General features: G+C 40.4%; 2 protein-coding genes across 2 annotated transcripts in view; one reads left to right on the forward strand and one right to left on the reverse strand.

Moving 5' to 3' along the window:
* Window positions 1–12,190, reverse strand: part of MIPOL1 (mirror-image polydactyly 1) — a 197,978-nt gene extending 185,788 nt beyond the window's left edge. The window contains exon 1 of the mRNA XM_071746096.1: window positions 12,131–12,190. The gene's annotated coding sequence lies outside the window, so the exon portion shown is untranslated. The remainder of the gene's footprint in view (window positions 1–12,130) is intronic.
* The window catches only part of SLC25A21 (solute carrier family 25 member 21), a 243,729-nt gene continuing 231,761 nt past the window's right edge, over window positions 10,558–22,525 (forward strand). Inside the window, exons 1-3 of the mRNA XM_071745054.1 lie at window positions 10,558–10,605; window positions 11,682–12,644; window positions 16,369–16,705. Coding sequence (XP_071601155.1) covers window positions 10,558–10,605; window positions 11,682–12,644; window positions 16,369–16,705 — 1,348 coding nt within the window. The remainder of the gene's footprint in view (window positions 10,606–11,681; window positions 12,645–16,368; window positions 16,706–22,525) is intronic.

Genomic DNA, 22,525 nt, shown 5'->3' on the forward strand with positions numbered 1-22,525 from the left:
ACTGAGGTGCTTTACCAGTTCCTTATCCTAGGAAGGAAATCTGTAACATTTCACCTGGAATCTGTGCCTTAGGTATTAAGGAATGGACAAAACTGGTGGATAAAAAGCAGTAATGTCAGCCTGAACCACACTGCATTTACTAGGCTGAAGAGGGAAGCCAGCACAAATCCCCAGCTTGTATAATCCATTTTCAAAGGGGAATAAAAAGCAACCCCCTTCCAAAGGCATTCAACTTTCAGAAAATGCTGCATCATAGATGCACACCATTTAAGGTATATTAGCTATTGGGTGAACTTCCCTCCTTGTTGGTTGATTTGTGCTCAACTAAAATTTTATACCATACACTTCTGAGAACAAAGCAGTCCATACTGTTTAACTCAAAAATGTCAATATTAGACCACTTTGCCTTACTAGTTTCCCTTACTGCAACACAAGAGTACCACAATTAAAAGTAATTAGCCCAGCAGGAAACCTGTTTCTAGGCATGGGCTAGACTGCAAGTATATACCACATGTATTGTACTGCCAGAATGGAGAATTAGCATTTTGAAAAATGCTTTGCATTAGATCTGTGAGCTTATGTGTCCAAATTAACATTAAACTCAGAATATAAAAGCTTTGCCCAGTCCTGCTGCTAAGATGCAAATTTAAGCCACAAATAGTTCAAGGACCTCAGTCAAAATAGTTACGCATGTAGAACTGTAGTCATCTAGGTGCCCCATTTCACACTCATTTTCACTCAGAAACCCCTCAGATCTGACAAGACCCAAAGATCTTTTTCAATCAGTTGCTGTGTTATAGCTGATCAATACAAAGGATCACAAGTCTCTGCACAACCTGATGATTTGTTGTGTTTGGTGGGAGTTCTTTAAATGGCTCAGTTCCCATAGTCTCCTTCCTTACCCAATGTGACCCACTAATAAAAAAAATCTATAGCAGTGATGAAATTGCACAGTACAGGCAATTATCAATGGGTCTTCGAGATATGCTGGAAAAAAACCTATTACTTCTGCTTATATCAGAATTAGAAATTAATCTCCTCAGTTAGCACCTGAGACGTTTCAGATGCAGAGAAACAGAACCAGAGCCCAGAAGTTCTGATTCTTTTCAAAGCTATTCACAATTGCTAGCTCTACATTTCTATCTTCCCTGGGACAAAACATCAGACATCACTACAGCCTCTGCTATTCAACATGTGTTGTACTTCCCTGCTAAATGCTCCAGGCACTGCATAAAAACTCTCAAAAGAACCAGGTGCTGATACATAAGGAATGCTGAACACACACAGAGGTGGTCTCCACTTACTTCAGGGCAACTGCCAAATTCAGCCGATACATCAGGCACAGAAAAACATTTGTTATCAGTCATCTTTTCATGACGTCCTCCATGCACTGGCAGGTGCAAGTCTGGGAGATCTTTAAATAAATAAAAAAAACAACAAACATTTTAAGGCCTGAAAAAAGGCTTGATTTTTTTTTCTCACCTTTTAATGACCAGTAAACCCATCTTATTTATTTTACCACACATTTCATGATTTATACAAGATTATTAAGCTCCTCTTTTGCCTCTAAAGGCAAACATTCATTGGAATGTCATTTTCTGGATATTGTCTTTTCAGCTCTCCCCTGTATTTCATTCAAAGCTTTGCTATCAAACTTCTTTAGAGAAGAGGGGGCTTTTTCAGGAAAAACTCCTTTCACAAGAACATGAGCTAAAACTTTGTAACCAGTTTCTTAAAGCCAGAAAAAGCTTATAAACACCCAAGTCAAATATTTATATTTAGCTTCCAGTTAAGCTTCTAACATTGATATATCCTTCTATGAATTTACAAAATACTTTTCATCATACATTGTAGAGCAGAGTATTTTTACTATTGAAACTAGTTGGACTGTGCCTGTTTTGTATGGGGTTAAACTTTCTTCATAACAGTGCACATAGTACTGTATTTCGAATTTTTGGCTAAAACAGTGCTGATAACACATCACTGGTTTTGCCTGTTGCTAACAGTGCTTGCACAGCATCAAGAATTTTGCTTCCCATGAATTCTGTCACTCCAGAGAGTAGCCTGGGGATTGGCAAAAGTTGGGAAAGATCAGAGTTGACAACAGGGATATTCCATTCCATATAGCGTTATGCTTAGCAATAGAAATTGGGGTGAGGCAAGAAGGGGGTGTGCAGTTTGTCTTTCAAAGAAGCTGTTTCTCAGAGACTGGCTGGGTATTATGTTTGTGAGTGAGAGGTGGTGAGTGACCATCTGCATAATTTGGGCTTTTTTGTGGTTTTGGTTTTTTTTTTTTCTTTTCTTTTTTTTTTTTTTTTTTTTTTTTTTTTTTTTTCCTCTCCTTTCTTTTTTCTTGTTTTCTTTCCTATTTTCCTTTGTTTAATAAACTTTGACTTGAACCCTGATTTTTCTCAGTTGGGCTCTTCCTGTTCCCTGCCACATCCAGCTAGTGGTGGCGGTGGTGAGCAAGGATTAGTGTGGTTCCTGAGCTGCTGGCTGGGGTCACCCCCCAACGTGACTGTTTTTTGTTTCCTCCTCCAAAGCACAAGGATGTTCATAATTGCTGTTTGTGTTCGGTTGTTTTCAAATTAAGTGAAACAGGAACAAGTTGGAATACTGCCTAGTGCTCCCTTCCCAACTTGGGTTTGAATGACTGAACTACAGTTTGCTTTGTGCCACAAACAAGAAAATCCGTATTTTAACTTTTGTAATCATAAGGAAAAGATCTACTAACCATTAGAACAAATTAGGCATACCAAATTATACCATTCCAGCAGAACTCAATAACTTATTTTTGACAAGACTTTCAGAATCTCACTTTTAACCCCATTTCCTAAAATCTGAATACTGGTTTAACATGCATAATAAACAGCAGGCAGAAACGCAATTCCAAAGATTATTTCAGACTGCAATTTAGCTCAGTATTCATATAATCATCAGTCAAATCTTCAGGCTTTGAGAATGGCTTCATTATTCTTTTGGGATACAAGGTCCTGTACAGGAGTGCTACTGCACAAAAATATTAGAGCAAGAACACTGGGTACTCACACCCTTCCTATTGTTTTGTAATGTAAACATTAAGTCATCTATAATTTCAAATAAGAAATGCAGGGTACATGTTATACAAATTATGTACCTGTTACAATCCCAGAATAATCCTAATCAGTCAGGTTTTTCACATATATATTTATTGGCACAAACACAACAAAACTCTCACAAGAGTAAAAACTTGCTACTACTTATTATCTCGAAAACATTATCCTCCTTCCTGCCTTTTTAATTAAGAACTGTATCTCACATTTTGAAATAAAACCAGCACCTTGTTATTTAGGAGCTGTTCACACCCTAGAGTTAGTTGTCTACATACAAAACTGCATCAGGCAAACTTCTTTCTACAGGAAATGTGCAAATTCTCTACAGTTTTCCAGGCAGCCCGCAGAGGTGTCAGCAACCCAAGTCCACTCTAGCACTGAGCTGAACTGCACAACACAGCACTGGGCTGAGGGTGTGGACAGGCTTTGTGCAAAACAGGGAATATGAAAGATCAGCTACTGGTCATTTTGAATTTATGAACTGCACTATACCAAAAATTTCTCATACTCAAAAATGTAGTTTCAAAAGAATCAGCAATTAGCATTAGTGAGAAACAAAAATACAAAACTAAACCCCAAAATAAATTTTAAAAGCAATTCTTTTGCAGTGTGTCTTAAGAGATTCCCACAGGCCCTGTTTTTAAGATTTACTTAATGACAAACAGTTGGCTCAAAAATTAACTAAAAAGGGAAAAAGCATGGCATACAAGACAAGCTCTTGTACTTGCAGGGCTCTAGAACAGATCAGGACAATCACCTGCCCTCCTTGAGCACTGCAAAACTGTCCCTAAGCAGCCCAGCACATGGTCATTGCTTTGACTTGCACAGCTAATACTATGAACTTAATTTTAAATCCATGTTCATTTACTACATATGAATAAAACATATTACAGATACATGCTCATGAAGACTTTCCTGCCTGGCTCTCTGGGTAGAGAAGCTGCAGGTACTCACCAGCCTGTTCAAGGCTGGCTGTTGGCACAGGGCTCCATCTACCTACCAGTCTGTGATCCTGCACACTCCCAGGAGGAGCTAGTGGAAAAAAAATTAAAATCTCAACAGTTATTTCACATCTCCATTTGCTAATGAAATCAGGTAGACTACTGGTTCAAAAGAAAGAAGTCAACCAGATACATGCACTCATACTAAATGGAAACAGTTTTACATATATGAGATTTTATTTTTCTTTAGTATCTGTAATCTGTGTCTAAAATCTGTTCCAAAGGACCACTGTTTTTCTACAAGAAGCAACATATGGCTATACATTCCCAATCCAGATGTAAAGTCTTATTGTTTCTTCTTAAAGCAAGCAGATAAGCAAACACAGATAATTCTTAAAAAATACTGAAAATTAATTGCATACAAATGTACACAATTTAAGGCATTAAAGATGCCTTCAGAGGAATCTGCCCTAAGTTTTTATCAAGGGCATTTCTCCAGTATAGCAACTGCAGCTCATGCAGCTATAGTATGTCCAGCTTCAGAGATTAATTTGACTACTGCCTTCATATTCAGCATGTCTCAAATTCAGCCTTGCCTTACTAAGTGCAGTCTGCATCCAACTCACGTTTGGCAGAGCAAAAAAGCAGTACCCTTTTCTCCCTAGGGCCCTCTGTGCCCATGAGCCAAGCCTCTTGAGCTCAGGCTGCAGAAGACAGAACAGAAAGCAGCTGCAGTGCTACCCCTTGCATGCTGCAGCCCAGGTAGTTACCTGAGCTCATTGTGGACAAGTTTTCTGTGGTGGCTGCAGAGCAACAGTTGAGAATCAGGTGCTCCTGCCCAAGCAGCAAGCACATCTAAATGGCAAGAGCCAACAAGACCAGTTACCCCAATTCTGTTCTCCAAGAAATGTCCAGCAAGATCAGGAGATAATTGAAGATTGAGTGCAAGACAGGACACAATGTAAGAAAAAAACCCCAGTGAGCTCCACAATTCCTCCTCCTATCTTTTCTTTAAACACCCTGTCCCACACTCAACACCAAGTTGAAGGCAGCTATGTGAGCTTAATACTGTCAAAGACACAAAAGCAATGGGGGCAAGGTAATGAAATCAGGGACACGCCCATACCCCTCACACTATGCTCACATGTAGGAAAAGATGAGAACAGTTTAGCCCAAAAAACCTGGACAGAACCAACAGATGGTCACAGCAAGAAGGCAGTAATAGAGTGAGGAAGAGAACTGATGAACAAAGACACCAGGGAATTCATGCAGTTCCTTCTGGGGATCAGTCTTCCCAATTTACCTTGTTCCCCTAAAATGACAGTTGAAGAGATTAATGGATAAAATATTCTAAAATAACTTGCATAACACCACAGAATTAGAACAGATTTTTTTTTTTTTTTTACTTTTAAGTTGAAGGAAAAGCAAAACTTCAACTTTGAAGTTGCTTTTCACTTGGTAAATTCAAATTAATATCAAAATGCCTTTTAAAACATCTGAGCAGAACTATGGGGTTGCTGACGTCTCTATGTAACAACAACATCAATGCGTGCTACACTTGAGAAGGATATAGGTGTGGAACTACATCCTTTTTCATCATAGAGGCAGGTCAAAGAGAAAAGCTTAACTTCAAGATTCCTGTGGTCTAATGAAAATAAATACCATTACAAACAGATCCAAGAATACAGACTTATTAAATATTGTTTGTTTTTCTTCAGATATAGAATGTGGGTACTGAGATATTTAACTACTTCAAGACTAACCTTTATTCTACATTCAACTGTTTATCCTGCCAGCAAGCTCATAGTATCCTCATAGCCAGCAGAAGGAAAAAAGTGGAAAAAAGTGAACTAGCATAGATGAAAACAGATTTAAATTGATATATGAATATCTGATTGTCGTATTTTGATTACACTAAACAACTGAATGTCTGACACTACCTGCATCACTCATTTAGTAATGCTTGTAATGAATTCAAAGTCAGAAAACATTTTGTAGCTCTACAAAAAGAACTACAAAACATTCAACAAATCTTAAAATTGGAGTGGATATTTCACAGTGCTATTTGCATTATACTGAAGGTACCAAGGACCAAAAGGGTCATAAAGTGATCATCCTGAACTTCAGGCAAGGAAAACCACATTCTAATATTGTGCTATAAAAGTAAAAATCCTGCCTGCATCTGTGTACATATTCAATGGACACTAGAGAAAACCATGATCAAAACCACTACTTTGGTTCTCATGTGTGTATCTACAAATTTACATAACCAAGTTAATACATTCTTACCTACTGAGCACCTAATGTTGAAAAATCCTATTGAACCTGCAATTTTATTTACTTGAATAGAAACCACGGGCGAACACACTGAGAAACAGAATCTTAAAGCAAGTCCAACTGTAAATCAAATAAATTTGAAATTAAGAACTGGAGTTGAGGAAATGAAATTGTTCCTTTCTAAAAATAGTAATTATAACTACATTAAACTATTGTTGTGATACTAATAACTTTATTTTATCAACAACAATTTTAGTAAAGGGTGGGTACACTTTAGGCAACTACAAGAAGCATAAATTGTATCCTGACAAGGCATATTAGATATATGTATTCTTCACATTTCAGCATCTTATCTCTCTCAAAAAGGACTACCTGTTTTTAAAGAAATAAATGACTACATATCCTACCATTATTGAGAGAAATGAATGCTTAAAAAAGAACACGCTGATTTCTGCATAACTCCTTTCAACAGCATTGAAGTGGCTACTGGAATTTCTACGAATAATTTTCTGATTATGGTCAGTTAGTATTCTCAGTTCTCAACACTCAGCTACAAGCTGAGTTACCATTTTTATTGGTAACTAGGCTTATCAGTTAATTAAGCATCTAAAATGAAGTCTATACTACTTAGAAATAAAAACCAATAAAAACATAGCACAAACTGTTATTTTATTTCCCATCACATCAGACAATATGTAACAACTAAGAATGGTTCCACTTCTCCACCTGTTTATACATTTGATTTTACAAAGAGAGGTGTTCAAATATACACAGTTGGAAATAATGTAATGAAAGTAAACTAAAGCAGAACTGATTAATTCCCCAAAAAAACCCAAACAAGGACATCTAAAAAAAAAATGTTCACAACACAATGATTTTTACAGATTTTTAAAATACAAAATATTTCAATACTTTTAATTTCTATACATATCAATGGTTATGCCTCTGAAAGCCTTATTCCCTTCCATCAAGCCAAACTAAGACCATCTGTTTGTTAAAATGGCAACTAATGACAATTTCTAGTCCTGGTCCCACCAAGTGCAAGACACACAACTATGAGGAAATTCTTCAGCACTAAAAACTCTCTTTACAAGTGGACATTTTTACTCATAAACTCAAGTGCAAGTCAACATAAATTTGTGCATAGTTTGTGCATTTTAAAAACACCATTAAAAACTCAGTCTGTTTCTTCTCCAGCTGCATATTAAGTTCTCTCACAGCAGAGCATCATATGCCACTTTCAGAGCAGTTTCAATTCAGTCACAACCCTGCTCTCGCTCCACAAATCCTGATGGAACTGCTACCTCTTCCCTCCAAAGAGCTAATCAACAACCAAGCATTTTAATCCTTCTTTGTCCTAATACTACATTACTGAAGCAGATTAGATTTTTCTAATTTATTTCACACTGAATATTTAAATTAGTATATCACTATCTGCAATATTACTATTTAAATGAACGTATAACTTAAAGATCAAATTCTGTCCTCAACAGATTTACATAAAAGGACAGAAAGGATAACATTTGTCTACCAGCATGTTATGGGGACCTCCTTAGCTCAATTTACTATGGATTTCATGGTGCAAAAATTAATGCCCTCCAGGAACTGAACTCATTACCAGTTATTTCTTCCAAACCCACAGCATAATCCCACACTGCTGTGCCTGATGGAAGTTTTGCTGTTCACTTACAGGCAAGCTGGATCTGTTCATTGTATTGCTACTCTAGCAAGTGATACTGAGCAAAATGATACCATAAATACTGTCTTGACTTCTTTCTAATACGGAAAAGATACTTATGAATCAATCCCATGTATCCTATTCACTGCTAAAACTGTGGGCAACATACTGATGATAATTTAATCTACACATAAAGTCACCAACAGAGTGATATGCCTTTTTCAACATTAATTTCTAGAATACCTTTCAGCAATAATAAAAGCACACAGCCTGTAGAGTTGCCCAAGGACCCTGCTCAGCCCTTCATCCCCTTCCCTACTCCAGAACCCACAGAGACATCCCTGCAAGTATTCTAAAGAAAAGCTGTATACATATTCTGGTGGCAAACATAAAGGTGACCAGAGGTCACAGACACCAAAACTCTTGTTTTCAAAATAAAAACTGCTTTTAAAATTAACTAATTAAACCATTGAACTTTAATTTCTCTTCAAAGCATTAAATAAATATGATAATGTCTTTTACAAGGCTCAGCTAAGTGTAATGGTGCACAGTAAACACAACAAGCTGTTTTCATGTGTAGTTGATGTTCAGCAATATTCACAAGAAACCCATAAACAGCACATATTGCATTATGATAGCTATCCACTGGCATTCAATTTAAGTGATGATGTCTCTGATGGGGCATATAAGCAGTGCCTGTTTCACACTTCGTACAAGAAGGCTCAAGAAATTCCATTTATTTGAAAGAACTGTAACTAATACCTATGAACCTTTTAAAAAAATAAATCGTTTGATTCACTGATACTGTGAAAACACAAAATCAATCCCAGCAATATTTCAGGTAATATATTTAAAAAATCCTATCATATCATATTCCTTACTATGCCAAAGGCCACTTCTCTACAAAAGCTGCCATTTTGCCTTAACAGATGAAAGACTATATCAAGAATCACCATGAAAAACAAAACATGGCTCAAGAGGCTAGGAGGGAGCATGCCAGCCATCCTCTCATTAAAAAGCTGGTGGCTCAAGGCAGCAGAGATTCATCTTAACAAATGAGCATGCACGATAGTTCTTTTCACAGCTGTATCTGTTCTGCAAACAAGGGTTCAATACTGTCTCTACTATGCCTTCAAAACCATGTTCCTTTAAAAGGAAGAGGCAAAAGCCAGCAACCATACTTTCAGGAATTTCCAACAGTTGCACCACCATTCTGTAGTTAAAGCTGTTAATTGACTAAAGTCCAGAGGTTTTGGTCAGTTGTTTTAAAAGTAAGCCTCAAAATGTCTTTTGCCTACATAGGGTAACATGTAAAAGTAAAAAGAAGCCTCTGCATACATTTGGAAGATCTGCACTAAAGCAAATACCCAGTCAGACCAGCAATTCATAGTTTAAAAACCTTTCACTAAATGCATGCTGCAATTAACATGCAGCATCTACTCTGCCATACATTTGACAGCCTAGAAATTTTAAAGGGAAGAAGAAAATTATTCACTTAGATAGCTCTCAGGTTCACGTGACTGATTTCACATAAAACTGTGATCAACAGTCAGGAAGGACCCTCTCTACTTTCACCCTCAGCTCATATGTACCTTCTTGCTTTCCATTCTAGTGAATAATTTAATGATTCTTTCCACAGAGAGTTATCAAACCCATATTTTCCTTCCTCCCCTAACCCATTCCAGCAAGTCCTTACATTTTTAATCAACTAGGCATCCTCAAAAGCAAAAAGTCCCACAAACTGCAAAAAGCTAGATCTGAGACATGAAGAATCAGTACCATATTCCTATTTCTGCATGTAATACAATGTACTAGGTTTGATTCACTGCAAAAGAAATAGTAAGCCTTACAATTATTTTATTACTTACTGGTCAAGAAAATAGGGTAACACCATAATAATGCACTTCTAATTTAGCATCATCTAGAATGAGGTCTAACAATCAGGGAGAGAATATAACAGAAGGAAAAGAAAAAATACCATTTCCAAAAGGGGCAATCTAATATTAAAAGGTAAATGAAGTGAATCCAGGAACAAAACAAAATAAAAAAGACAAAAAGGTTAATTAATCACGTGAAAACTGGGGAACAGATTTTAAAATTTCATTTGCTACCCACTACTATTGGGCAGAGTAGATCCCATTACAAACAATTTCTTGAAGTAGCACGGAAAGACATGAAAGCCTGTTATTACTACAAATAGGCTATATACAAACACCTACAATAAGGAGTCATTTACTAAAACTAAGACCGTATGTAATCTTCTTGAGTAAAAGATCTAGTAGTTTGATTTGAGAGACAAAACATCTAATACTATTGGAGAAACGGCCAGGAGAAAAATGAATATTCTGCTACTGTATGCCCTCTCCACAGGCAAATTCACCAAGTCCTAGGGCCCTAATATCCCTGATAATGCTGTTACTCCCAGTGATGAGATGCAACAGTGACCACAGCTTCACAACTCCACCTCCTTCCTTGAAAATGTTCAGCAACAGGAAAATTTGAGACCTACTGTCTTGCAACCTATACATAATTTTATCTCTCAGTCCCTCCCTTCACTTTCCATGCTACAATGAAAACTGCAGTAGCTTCTCCTCAGCTGGAGAGGCAAGTTTATATCGTATAGTTTAGTTTTTTATACAGTTTATAGTTACAGTTTTTTTACAGTGACAGGCAGAAGAGCTCATAGCCCATCATGTCAATATCCCACTGGTGTATACAGCTCAGTCTCTCACGCAATTCATACAGCTGAAGGATCTTGTTATGAACAGCTACATTTTGTATACTTAATAGTGAAACAAATAGAAACAAACTACCAAATAACACAGCATGTTTAACTGCTATGATTTAGTCTTAATTCTTGCTAAACCTCACAAGATCTTAAACCTATTACCATATTTTCAAATAAGCAAATAATCCAAAATAAGTGTTTTCAGGATGAACCAAAGTTATATATTCCTGAAGCAAAACTGGCCAAGAATAGATGCTCAAGGACAAGCAGAACAAGGCAGTCATATAACTGTTTCTCTAGGACCCACAGGTCCTAAAACCCCCAGAATGTGTAGCAATTAGACTGTTGAGCCTGAAGCACATTTCTGTGGTTATTTTTCTTCCATGACTAAAGCACAGCAACATAAGACTCCTCTAGCAGAAGTCAGAACTCACTGAAGTATTAAACCTACACTATGCCACTTCAGGGCACTTTGAATTCCCAAACTCGGGGTCAGCAAACTCCTACAGTATTCAGCTACACCCATCTCAAACCCCGAAGCTGTACCTGAAAGCCACAGTATTTTTCTCTCAAATGAGAGACCTTCACAACACCACCAAGAAACCAGATCACTATGAAACTTGCTTAAATGGGAAGCTGAGGTATACAATTCATTGGGATATTTTTTGAAAGTCACAGAATCACAGAACGTTTAGGTTGGAAGAGACCTCCAAGATCATCCAGTCCAACCTTTGATTAACAGCAGTCATAAATGTGCAAAAGAAAAAACACAACACAAACACACAACAACAAAAACAAAACAAAACAAAAAGGACCTAATGCAAACTTTATTTTGGTAGTGGTTTTGGTGTGTGTGAGTGTTGTTGCTTTTTTAAAAATATATCACTATTCCGAGTACCATTCACAGCATATTCTCACCGGACACCAAAGATCCGGCACTGACCCCCTAAATTTGTTGGGGACAGGCTTCGCCTCTGGTTCTCCCATCTCCCTCCCAGCGCTGCCCCCTTTACCGAAGGCGGCAGCCCGTCCGTCCCCTCCCTGCTGACAGACTTAGAGACTCGGACCCGCGCATCCCGGCACGGGAAACTTGCTTCCCCGTCTCTCCAGCTGCAAGCGGTCCCGCGCAGCCGGGGAGCGGAGCAAGAGAGCGACAGAGCAGGCCGGGCACCAGCGGCCCGGCCCCAGAGGCGGGGAGGCGAGGAAGCCGGGCAGGGCCGCTCGCTGGCGGGGAGGCGCCGAGGGCAGAGCGGCCCCAACCAACACCGCCTCAGGAGGACGCGGCGGCGGTGCCGCAGCCACTCAGCCCCACCGCGAAAGACAGCGCAAGTTCCAACCCCAGCCCCGCGGGGAAGCCACAGCCTCGCCGGGCCACGGCCGCGGAGGGCAGGGCAGGCCCCCGCCAACCCGTTACCTGCGCGCTCCTCCCCCGCCGCCACCGCCGCCGCCTCCACAACAAAGCCCGCGAGCGGGCGGTCCCTGCGGCCGGGGCGGGGGTGAAGCGGGTGCGCACGGCCCCTGAGAGCGCGCAGCAGCGGGGACGCGGTCCGAGGGCGGGGCCCGGGCTCGGGGTGGCAGCGCCCCCCTGCGGGCGGGAGAGGAGGCGCACGGGCGGCGGGAGGCGGGAGCCCGAGCGGGCGTCCCCTGGCAGGGCTGAAGGTGAGCGGCGGCTGCTCTGCCCGCCTCTCCCCCGCCTAGGTACAAGTTGTGTCCTTTTTCGGGGGTCAGCACTGGAGCGCTGCCGAGGGGCGGCTTTCCCTGCCGAGGGATACGGTAATCGCAATGAAGAGAGCAACGCTGCCAGGGCTGTTAAGGAGGAGAACGTAGCGGTGCACACGCAGTGGTTTGGGAAGAGTCCGGTTCCAGGATTAAGCCTAGAAGTGCTTTGGGAAACCGGCACAGTGGGACGGTCACTCTGCGAGGGAGTAGTAAGGGTTGGATGTGTAAGGCAGATGCCCCAAGTACAAGAGACTTTCAGCAGGAGAATTTGTGTTGAGGTGAATAGATTTGGGGGTTGGGTACCATGAGACAAATGTAAGGTTCCTGACAACAGCAGAGTTTATTTTTTAAGGAGTGGATCTTATTCTTTTCTGCGAGCATAACTCAATGCCTATCTCTGTATGCGCTCTGAACAGTATTTTTTTTCCCATGTAAACGGTTTTGGTTTTCTTTTTTGTTTCTGTGACATCTTCTGAAGAAAAATCCAACAAATTAGTTTCTACTCACTCTGTTCAAATTCTCTGTACTATTGAACTGCTGCACCATGTTCCCTTTAATACTCGATTTACTATTTGTATCAGAGGGAACTTTGTGCAGGGAGACCTACATCTCTGGAACAAAAACCTAGTGATGTTTTAGCATCTGCTTTTTGATCATACAGAACACTGGGGATTTGATGATTCTGCTGTATTTACTGAGTAGCAAGTCTCAAGGAGCCAAACCAAGGGAACTAATGCAAATGTTAATGAAACATTGAAGTTGAAATTTTAATTACTTAAAGGTCAGCACACTCAAAGTTTATTAATTTAAGGGAGTTATTCTGTATTCTCATACCAGTCCCTACCGCGTTCTTACACAGGTCAAAGAATCCAAGTGACTGTTTATTTGCTGATGCATACGAGTTATATCACTGGATTTTATAGCTGAATATCATGTCTTTCTTGCAAGCAGGCTCATTCTTTCAGCAGCTTTTAAACACTTCATATAATTTACGTTCCCATACTTTTCAGTAGCAATAAATACATCATATCTCTTCAATCTTTATTGTAAACTACCAAAGGCTACAGTTATTTTCAACCTTGAAATCACAATTCAGTTAGCAACTATGTTACCAAATACAAAACTTTCACAGATAGTTAGACTGTAACATAATAGAACAGTATTATGACCTTATGAAAATAGTTTTCCAAAGACACTTCTATGAAATTTCGGCTTCCAAATACTACTGCTCCTGCAATCTGTTCTCAAAACAGGAAAACATATTTAGAAAGTTTTGACAAATTAGTCCCAGAAAAGCCCGTTAAGAAAGATAAAACCACTGTAGCTTCAGAACCTGATGCACAAACCCCACTTGTAGACTGATGAAGGATCCTTTCTTGTCAAAATTCACCTCATGTAAAATTGGCTTTTTGCTGGTAGAAAAAAAGTTCCTTTCATAGTGAATAAGATGGACAATTAAGAGATTAATCTTGTTTCTAATAGGTTTTCCTTATTTTGCCTAATTTATTTCCAGATTCCCTTCCTCATTCTAAGGGAGAGCTTAGTAACCTTTGTATTTCTATCCAGTCTGGAGAGCTGTGTGATCTGATCACTCACTCTTTCACAACACTATCTGAAACAAATAATCTTTTACTGCACTGCTTTCCACCTCCATGATATAAAATTACAGCATTTTAATCCAAATCTAAAATATATTTTGTATTTTGCTTCAATATATTTTTTTCTCATTCATTAATTAATCTCTTTGATTATGTGAATTCTGTCTATTGGAATGTTATTTTTTCTTTTCTATTGACTAGCTATTTCTATCTTCACTTTTATAGGAGTCAAAGTATGCCTTTTTTCATAATGGACTTTTTCTTGTTACCATTTGCTTAAGGAAAATATGGGGTATTATTATAACAAATGCAGATTTCTGTTACAAATGCATGTTTCTGTTGTACCCTGGTACTGAGTACCTTTCCAGGACTGGAGGGTGTGGAAAACAAGCATGTATTCTCTTCAGCTCTGCTATGCTAATATATTTGTAGAGTCAAAAATTTCTGATTTTAGCACAATGCCTCTGGTGTGCCTAGGATTCACTGTGCTTTGGATTTTATCCTAAATTCACTAGCTCAAAGGCTTTAAATTAATATCTGGAAGCACCTCTCTTGCTAAACTAAAATGTCTCTCTTACTAAACTAAAACGTATATAGACAGCAGACTGTGGTTAAATACTATCGCAGACATGGAAAATAGTGTATAATTATATTGTTCAGACATAAGAATCAAGTATGACTTAATATGTTTCTTAAAGAACAGAGAAAGAACTAGGTGCCCACATTTGCCTTTGGTAGCTGTTCTGCAGGAATACATAAATGCACCTAGTTACAAATTATCTGTGTTTTGAGTTTAGCATAACCTGATGCCCTTGTAAGGCAATAGCAGTGTATCTTTTTTCACAGGAAGTTAAAAAATAAAAATGTACAAACTACCTTTCTTTTCCTTCTCTTTTAGAGATGTGCCAGCAAATCCAGCCTCCTAGTTCTATTTCAGGATGCTCAAGATCACACATGGTATTTGGAATCCCTTTGAAGAAAACATGAAGTATTTCTGATGCAAAAGAAATATCCTTGTGTGAGTCAACACTGTAGGGCTGTTGACAAGAAAGCAAAATAAATAAATAAACAATTCTCAAATGATCCATGTGATTGGTTATATAAACAGTCTAGCACCTTATTCAAGAGCCATTTCTTTAAATCCACCTTCTTAATTCTAAGAAATGTGTCACTGATATCCACTGCAGCTCTGTATTCTCCCCTAAATGTAACTGAGCTTGTATGTACCCCTGATTGTTAGAAAAGAAGCAGAGGTGGAGCTCAGAGTGGACAAGCTTTTCCTTGGGGTAAGAAAAATGAGCAGTGCTAGAGGCTGTGGGATACATGGAAAGGAGGAAACTGAGGATATAAGGAACCACAGTGCAATTCAGAGTTAGAGGAAAAAGTAGAGACAAGGAAAAAAATCTTTACAGCTAGATGTTGGTAACCCAGGGGTATGACTGAAGGGTCAGGGATACCGCAGGGAAAGTAAAACATCACATACAATGTGCTTCCCACATCTGCTTCCAACTTTTGCAGCTTCAAAATCCATAGGAACATTAAGGTATTCAGTTGTTGATTAAGTGCTGTAAGCTGTAGTTTATTAACCGGAGTGCTATTTCAAATCTGTCTCTAAGTCAGAAAGACTATGTGTGTACTAGAAAAAGAAAGGATCTATGCCCATCTTCTGTCCCTGGGAAGAGATATCCTTGTGTGTTCTGCATCCATATGGCTGACCTGTCTTTCCCTTCAACAGTGCCACCTCTGGAAATGAACGACCCAACATTATACCCGAGCATTTTCTGGAACAGCACAGTTTGGCCCTGGCAAAAGCGATGTTGGGGACAATCAGCAATGAGACTGTGTCCTAGCACTCAACCCCATGCCCTGGCACTGTTTCATCTACTAAGATGGGCCAATAGGTCTCTGTAACATATGCAATAGACACTCTCTGAGTGACAAAACACCCGTGTGCTCTGAACACTTAAGAGGAGCAACCAAGGGCTACAGGTTTTAGGGAACAATACGAGTCAGAAAGACCGCTGGTGAGCCGAACGGCAGCACTAGCCCTTCCCAGAAGTGATCTGTGAGTGTTATCCAGCTCCCAGCAGCGATGGGGAGCAGAGGATTGGATGCAACTGCGTGCAGCACGACCCTGGCCCCGAAGCGAGGAGTGAACGGCAGAAGCCTGAGGAGGTGTCAGGCCGCCCAAGCCTTGCCTCCCCGCCCCAGCGAGGGCGATCACAGCTCTGCCTGAGAAAGAGAAGCTACAGGTTTCCCAGCTGGAAGAGATCAGAGAGCCCTTATCCCTCCGGGATCGCTGTGAGAGCCCTTACCCCTCCGGGATCGGTAGTAGAACCCTTACCCGCCGGGATCGCTAGCAGGTCCGAGCCAAGCCCTCTGCCCTCCACCTACCAAAGGCCACTGCGCGGACACACGCCTCCCGCCAGCGCGGGGGCCCGGCCCGCGTACCCCCGCCCCTCCCGGCCTTCCTGCGGCCCACCCCCCCAACCCACCGCCCCCGCCCGCAGATAACCGCGGCTCCCGCCTCCCCCCAGCTCTTCCCCACCCGCCCCGCGCGGAGTCTGTCCCGGCTGCCTCTGGCTGGCGGCGCGGCGTTCTGAGGATGGCTCAGAAACCCGGGGGATTTCTGCAGGAGGCCTCTCACCAAGTCGTCGCTGGGGGCTCTGCGGGTAAGTGAGCGCGTTCCCCCTGGGCGGGGAGGGTCTGCCCGTCCCCGCCGGCGCTCCGCCAAGCCGAGAAGGTGCTTTGCGCCGCCGCCCCCTCGCCACTCTCCTCAGGCGCAAAAGCGTCGGCGGGGAACGGCCCCGGCTCGGCGGCGGCTCCTCCCCTGCCGGGCGGTGCCGCCGGGCCCCTGAGGCTGCTCAGAGCCCGGAGTCCCGGGGCCTTGGACGGTGCGGCCGGGCCCCCGCGGTAACTTTTGTAACGGTGCTCGGGCCCCCGGGGGTGTATCTCGGCTAAACACACCCTGCAGCCCCTCGGGCGATAAGGGTGGGAGGCGGGGCCCCTTGAACCGCAACAGCCATCGTTTTCCCCTGTGAGCTGCTGCAGGGGGTGGTAGCTGGGTCTTTCCTCGCTGGATCTGGTCTCAGCAACTTTGAAAACGAGTTTATAGTGATCCTGCGTAATCCGCTAGCAGCGCCTGGATGCAGGGCAGAAAACATTGTTCCCCTTCCCAAAAGCATTCCTTGTGGTGCTCTCCGATGCAGGGCTACAGTGGAAATATATTGCTGTGGTTTTCAATACAGGAATGTCGAGGTTACAAATTCATCACATTATTTGAACTGCAAACTACAGATGTCAAAACCAGATGCCTCTGGTTAGCAAAGAAAGAGTTGTTAGTTTCTTCAGTTTGTTTTCCCTAAATTGGAATCAACCTGAAATACTTATGCCAACCTGCGATGTGAGGAGTATTCACAGGATGCCCTGCTCTTTCACTGTATACATGTAGATCTTGTTAGCGTTTCTAAAGATGTAGTGCATTTTAAAATGTTGTTTAGTGTTTCTTTTGGGGTCAAAATACTGTTTGCCATATTATGTTTTAATTGACAGAGGGAATCTATGTGGTAGTAACTTCTGTGTCTTGCATAATCCTTTGGCACAAACAGAATTTTCCCGTGGGTGAGTTCTGTGTAGCTGTAACGCTGCATGAGAGCCAGTGCACCACTCCCTCTAATTCCCCTGATGCCCCTAAATCCACTTTTATGCATTCCTGCCACCACACATTTGAGTGCCTCAGTTTCATGCTCGTGACTCTGCATGTCCTTTGTTTTCAGCCTTCTGCTTTGACACAGAGAGATGCCACAGCAGAAATGGAGAGGCTGCTGTCTAGATCTTGTCAGTATATTGTATGACAGTATTTATGTAGCTCTTCTGCACTCTTGGAAACCTTAAAGCTTTTTTATATTCTGCTTGGTACCACCCCCTTCTTCCTTTATGAGAAAAATGAAAGTCTTTATCTAGCCTGTTGAAGGCCCTTCATACCTGAAGGCTTACTGAGGTGTTTTGCCACTGGATGTGTTGTAAAATTACAGATTATTTTGCACATAGCAGTGGGCCTGTGCCTTAGTGACTCAGATTGATCTAATACAGTATCTTCCCATCCTCTGCCAGTAGCCTGTTTTCTTTACAGTCTCCATTAGTTCATAGAAGAACAGACAGTTTCACTAACATACTGCAAATGAAATTGTCACTAATATAAAGACAGTTTTACAGGTGGACTGGAACTGAAAAGTGAGAATGTTTATGTATGGTGTAAGGAAGAGACAACATGAAAACTACTTGCTGATCTGGTAGGCATAAATGTTAAGATGAGAGAGTTCTCAATTCAAGGAGACAACTCATTTGAACTTGACACTTTTTTAAGGTACATATGGGAAGCCTATTGAACCTAGTCCACAGGCATACTGTTAAAGAATGCTTACATCCTTTTGCTCTGTTTCCTTTCAGGCAGGCAGGTTGCTTAGTTCCATCAGTACAGAAATTTCTAGTCCTTGGTTTTGAAATAAACCAGTAAGCACTGTTCAATAGGTCTGAGCAACACTAAAATTGTACCAGAGGGATTTGTACAATTTGGCTCCGAGTGGGAGCTCTAATGTATTAGAGGGAAGTGCATCAAACTTGAAAACCTGCTTGACAGATGCTCAAACTCAATGGTGTTTTTCTTGATGACTTTTAGAGAAGATGGAAGATTAAGAGTGTACCTCTGAGCTCTCTTCAGTCTAAATATTAATTTTCTCAGGAAAGTATGGGTCCATCATGGAACAAGTGGAAGCAGGAACAAAAGGATGGATGGCATGAGTTGTTGGTAGTGTATTTAGTATTTCATACTAGTGAGGGATTTTGTTGCCTGAAGTTTGTTTTCCATTATCACTTTAGACAACCTGTATTGCTTTTGGCTGCCTCTGTAGAAGGACATAGGGTTCTTGTAGATGCTTTTTTGTTTTTATTGGCCTCATGTGAATGTCACAGGCACCCTAGGTGTCTTTGCTGCCTGCACCACAGCCTGGTATTCAGAAGGAAACTAAAAAAAAAAAATAAAAAATCACTATGGTGAACTGTTATTCAGATTTTTAAGAAATTCTAATTATCTTAACTCACAGTTAAGCATAAGGAATGTATGAAGCTGTTTGTAAGAAAGGAGCTGTAAGTTTGTCTTATTCAAGTGACAGGAAAGTAGCGAGGTAGTCAGGGAATGAACTGCACAGCTGAATAGGTGTAATTGAAGCACCAGAAACATTGTCTGCATGAGTAAAATGAGAGGTTATTTAGCATCTGCATGTCTGATGCAAAAGGATCTGGTAAGAAGTGATTCTGCTAGGTCAAGTGGAAAATTATTAGAGATAAGCCTAAGCTGTCAGAACAGGAAGAAAGGGATTCTTGAAGCTTTATGGAAGATGACAGGACTTGTTTATGGACTTAATAAGGACAGGGGAAGGGGAAAGAGAGAAATCAAGCATGACCCCTAGTCTCCAGAACTGATAAAATGAAAGATACTGGCATGCTGAAAGAAGGACAAATTGAAGTATTCAGTGTTGTAAAGGGAAAAATTTAAACAGACCACTGACTGACTGAGCTAAGTTAAAGATAAACCTGAATGTCTCTGCTATAATTGAACTGTAAGAACCCAAGCATGACAGGATCTCATTCCTACTTCATGTCTGTGGCAAGGTGTGCATCTGTTTCTGTATGGCTTGTATTTTGACTTAATATTAAATTGAGAGTTCTGCTTCCTGAGGGTGAACTCAATCTTGAATATGAATGAAGTTTTAGTCTTGTCTATGTTCGTTCTGCTGGCATTCAGTTGTTTCCCATCTTTCAAATTCCTGAATGGAGCTTAATGGCATAATTGGAAATATTTGCCTGGGTGTGGGACAATAGTGGAACAGGACTTTGACTGAAATGTAATTAGGACACTTCATTAGTAAATTTGGTCCCTTCTAGTACAGTGAATCAAAGGCATATTTCATTTCTCTAGTGGTTAATTAGTAAACTAAGGCATGTGTGGAATTTATAAAAATAATTAAAAAGAAAATTACTCTCTAACCAGTAAGAATCACTGTGAAAAGAACAATCTCTAATTGATTTCCTCAGATTATAGAAATTCTTCAAAAGGCTCTTGGATAAGTCCAGTCAGGACAGAGTTCAAGTCACAGGAAGAAATTTTTATCTAATTCACAAGGATCAAAAAAATTCCTATTTTGTCTGCCTGTCTAAAAAAGACAAAAATTAAAATAGTGTTGCATAAAAAGCTAATGGAGATTTCTTTCCTTGTTGAGAATAATGAATATTGTTGTGTGGTACCCAGATCAATTTGCCAAGACATCCTTGTAACAGAGTCTTTACCCAGTTTGAATGATGAAGTGCAAAAGCCACCATAAACAATTGCACAGACATCCCTTGGCTGAGGGAAGGGAAGTGGCTGAGTGTAGTTACCATTAGGGTTTTTGAGTGCTGCTTCTTAGAAAAGTTTGTGGGTTTGTTCTTAAGAGCAAATGGCTGCAGATGGAGGCAATTAGTTAGAACCACAGGTAATATAAGTATAATTTCAGTTATATTTAGTTTGTATGTTTACCTCTCCTGCTTCCATAAACTTGAAAATAAATGATATATAAGTATTCTTAATTTTGAGGGTAAAATTTTGAAGAATATCATGTCGTAGGTGATAAATGCAAAGATGGCATGATTTTCAGATCTGTAATACATATCTGAATTGATCTTTAAAGACCTTTCTGCAGTAATTCAATGTGTTTCTTTTCCTAATTCCATTGGTTCCAATGGTTCCAATTAATAAGAACCATTGGCTTTTTCTTCTGAAAATGAGTATGGGAAAGTCAGAATAAAATGAGCTTTTAAAAAATAATGATTACTTTGTAAGAATAACTGGATCTGGTGTTTTCCCCCATTCTTCAAATTGTCATGGAACAGCAGGATTTCTGCCTGTCTGGTGCTCTTGGCTTTAAGTTGGTTTTTTTGGGGTTTTTTTTTTTTTTTGTTTTTTGAAAGAGTTGGATTTCTCACTGCATTGAAATCTAATAGGATTTGTGAGTTTAATTCTCTTAAGCTCCTTTGACAGTCCCAACCTTTTCTTTTGAGGCATTTTGTTTCAGGAGTAGACAAAGTTGATTATTCTGGATAGGAGCAACTCCTTTGGACTAGATATAAGCAACCAAGCCAATTATCAGAATAAGACTGTTGGATGCAAATATAGTATTAAAACCAGTGCTTGGTCTTCCTCTCACTAGAGGCATTAGGTAGGCAAACATCACATCACAACAAGGTTAAGCTAGCCAGCAGACTCTGGGATTTGGTTTGTATGAGTGGGAAAGGAACTCTGATGGATTTACAGGAAACACTTTATGCAGAAGGAGAATTGGCTAAATCTCCCCTTTCCATTCCTCCCCCTTGCACCCTTCGGTGTTTAACTAATTTGTTTTGATTCTTTTTCTGACTTTTTTTCTGGGAATTAAAGTAGGACGAGTGTTTTATGGTTTCTTAACTGCTTCCTTGCACTTAAGCCATGCAATTGGTGTTCATAGGTTACTAAAATAATCACTTAATGCTCAGAGGTAATTTCATCTAGTTCAGTATTTAGCTAAACTTTTAAACTATCTTGACTTGAAACCATAACATTTGAAAGTGCTTAAACCTTCCCTTTTCTGAAGTCTCTTAAGGCTGAAATATTATCTACAGTATGTGCTTATTCGCTGCCTGTGTTTGGCATTTTGGATGTTAACGAAGAGTGTTGATAATAAAAACTTAAAGTGGGAAGCAGTCAAGGAAACATCCTACAAGTACCCTAAGGAAATGTGCTCGCTCATACTGGTGAAGTTAATTTTCTCTGCTAGGCTGAGAAACATGAAGTGGGGTGATATTGGACTCACACCTTCAGAAAGGAGTTGCTTGGTTGGGAGTATGGTGCCAGGAGAACTGGATGAAGGGAATTCCAAAAGAAGGTGAAGTGTTTGCAAGCTGAAATGTCGGATATCTGGAATATCCTTCACTAGGCTCCTAGGAACCTGGAGTATGTAGGAACAGGCAGGAAGACTTGGAAAAATTTCTATTTCTGCTCGACCACGCCCTCCATGCGGTGTTTTAAAAAAACTTGCTGAAAAGATAATGTGGAATACCCTCAAAAAGTCTATGCAACCTACATTGCTTTCCTCATTATAGAGAATGCAGGGGGAACAGAGCATTCAGGCCAGTCTGTGGCTTGAGTGTGTCTCTGGGAATAAGCAACAACCACAGGGAAAGGTGATGGAAACTGATGCTAGCTTTGAAGCCAGTATGGTTGAATTGCTGCCTTTGGTCTCCTGGGCATTTGAAAAATAAAATTTTAACTGGATTTTATTCCACAAGAATGTATATCTCCCCACCTCCTACAGCCTTTCAAACTTCATTTCTGTATGTAATATTTTCCTGTCTCCAGGCCTCCCCTTTCCTGCCAGCTGCTAAAACTCAACCTTGAATATGAAAGGCAGATCAGACTATTT

Source organism: Heliangelus exortis, chromosome 5, assembly GCF_036169615.1.
Source record: "Heliangelus exortis chromosome 5, bHelExo1.hap1, whole genome shotgun sequence".
Taxonomy (NCBI): Eukaryota; Metazoa; Chordata; class Aves; order Apodiformes; family Trochilidae; genus Heliangelus; species Heliangelus exortis.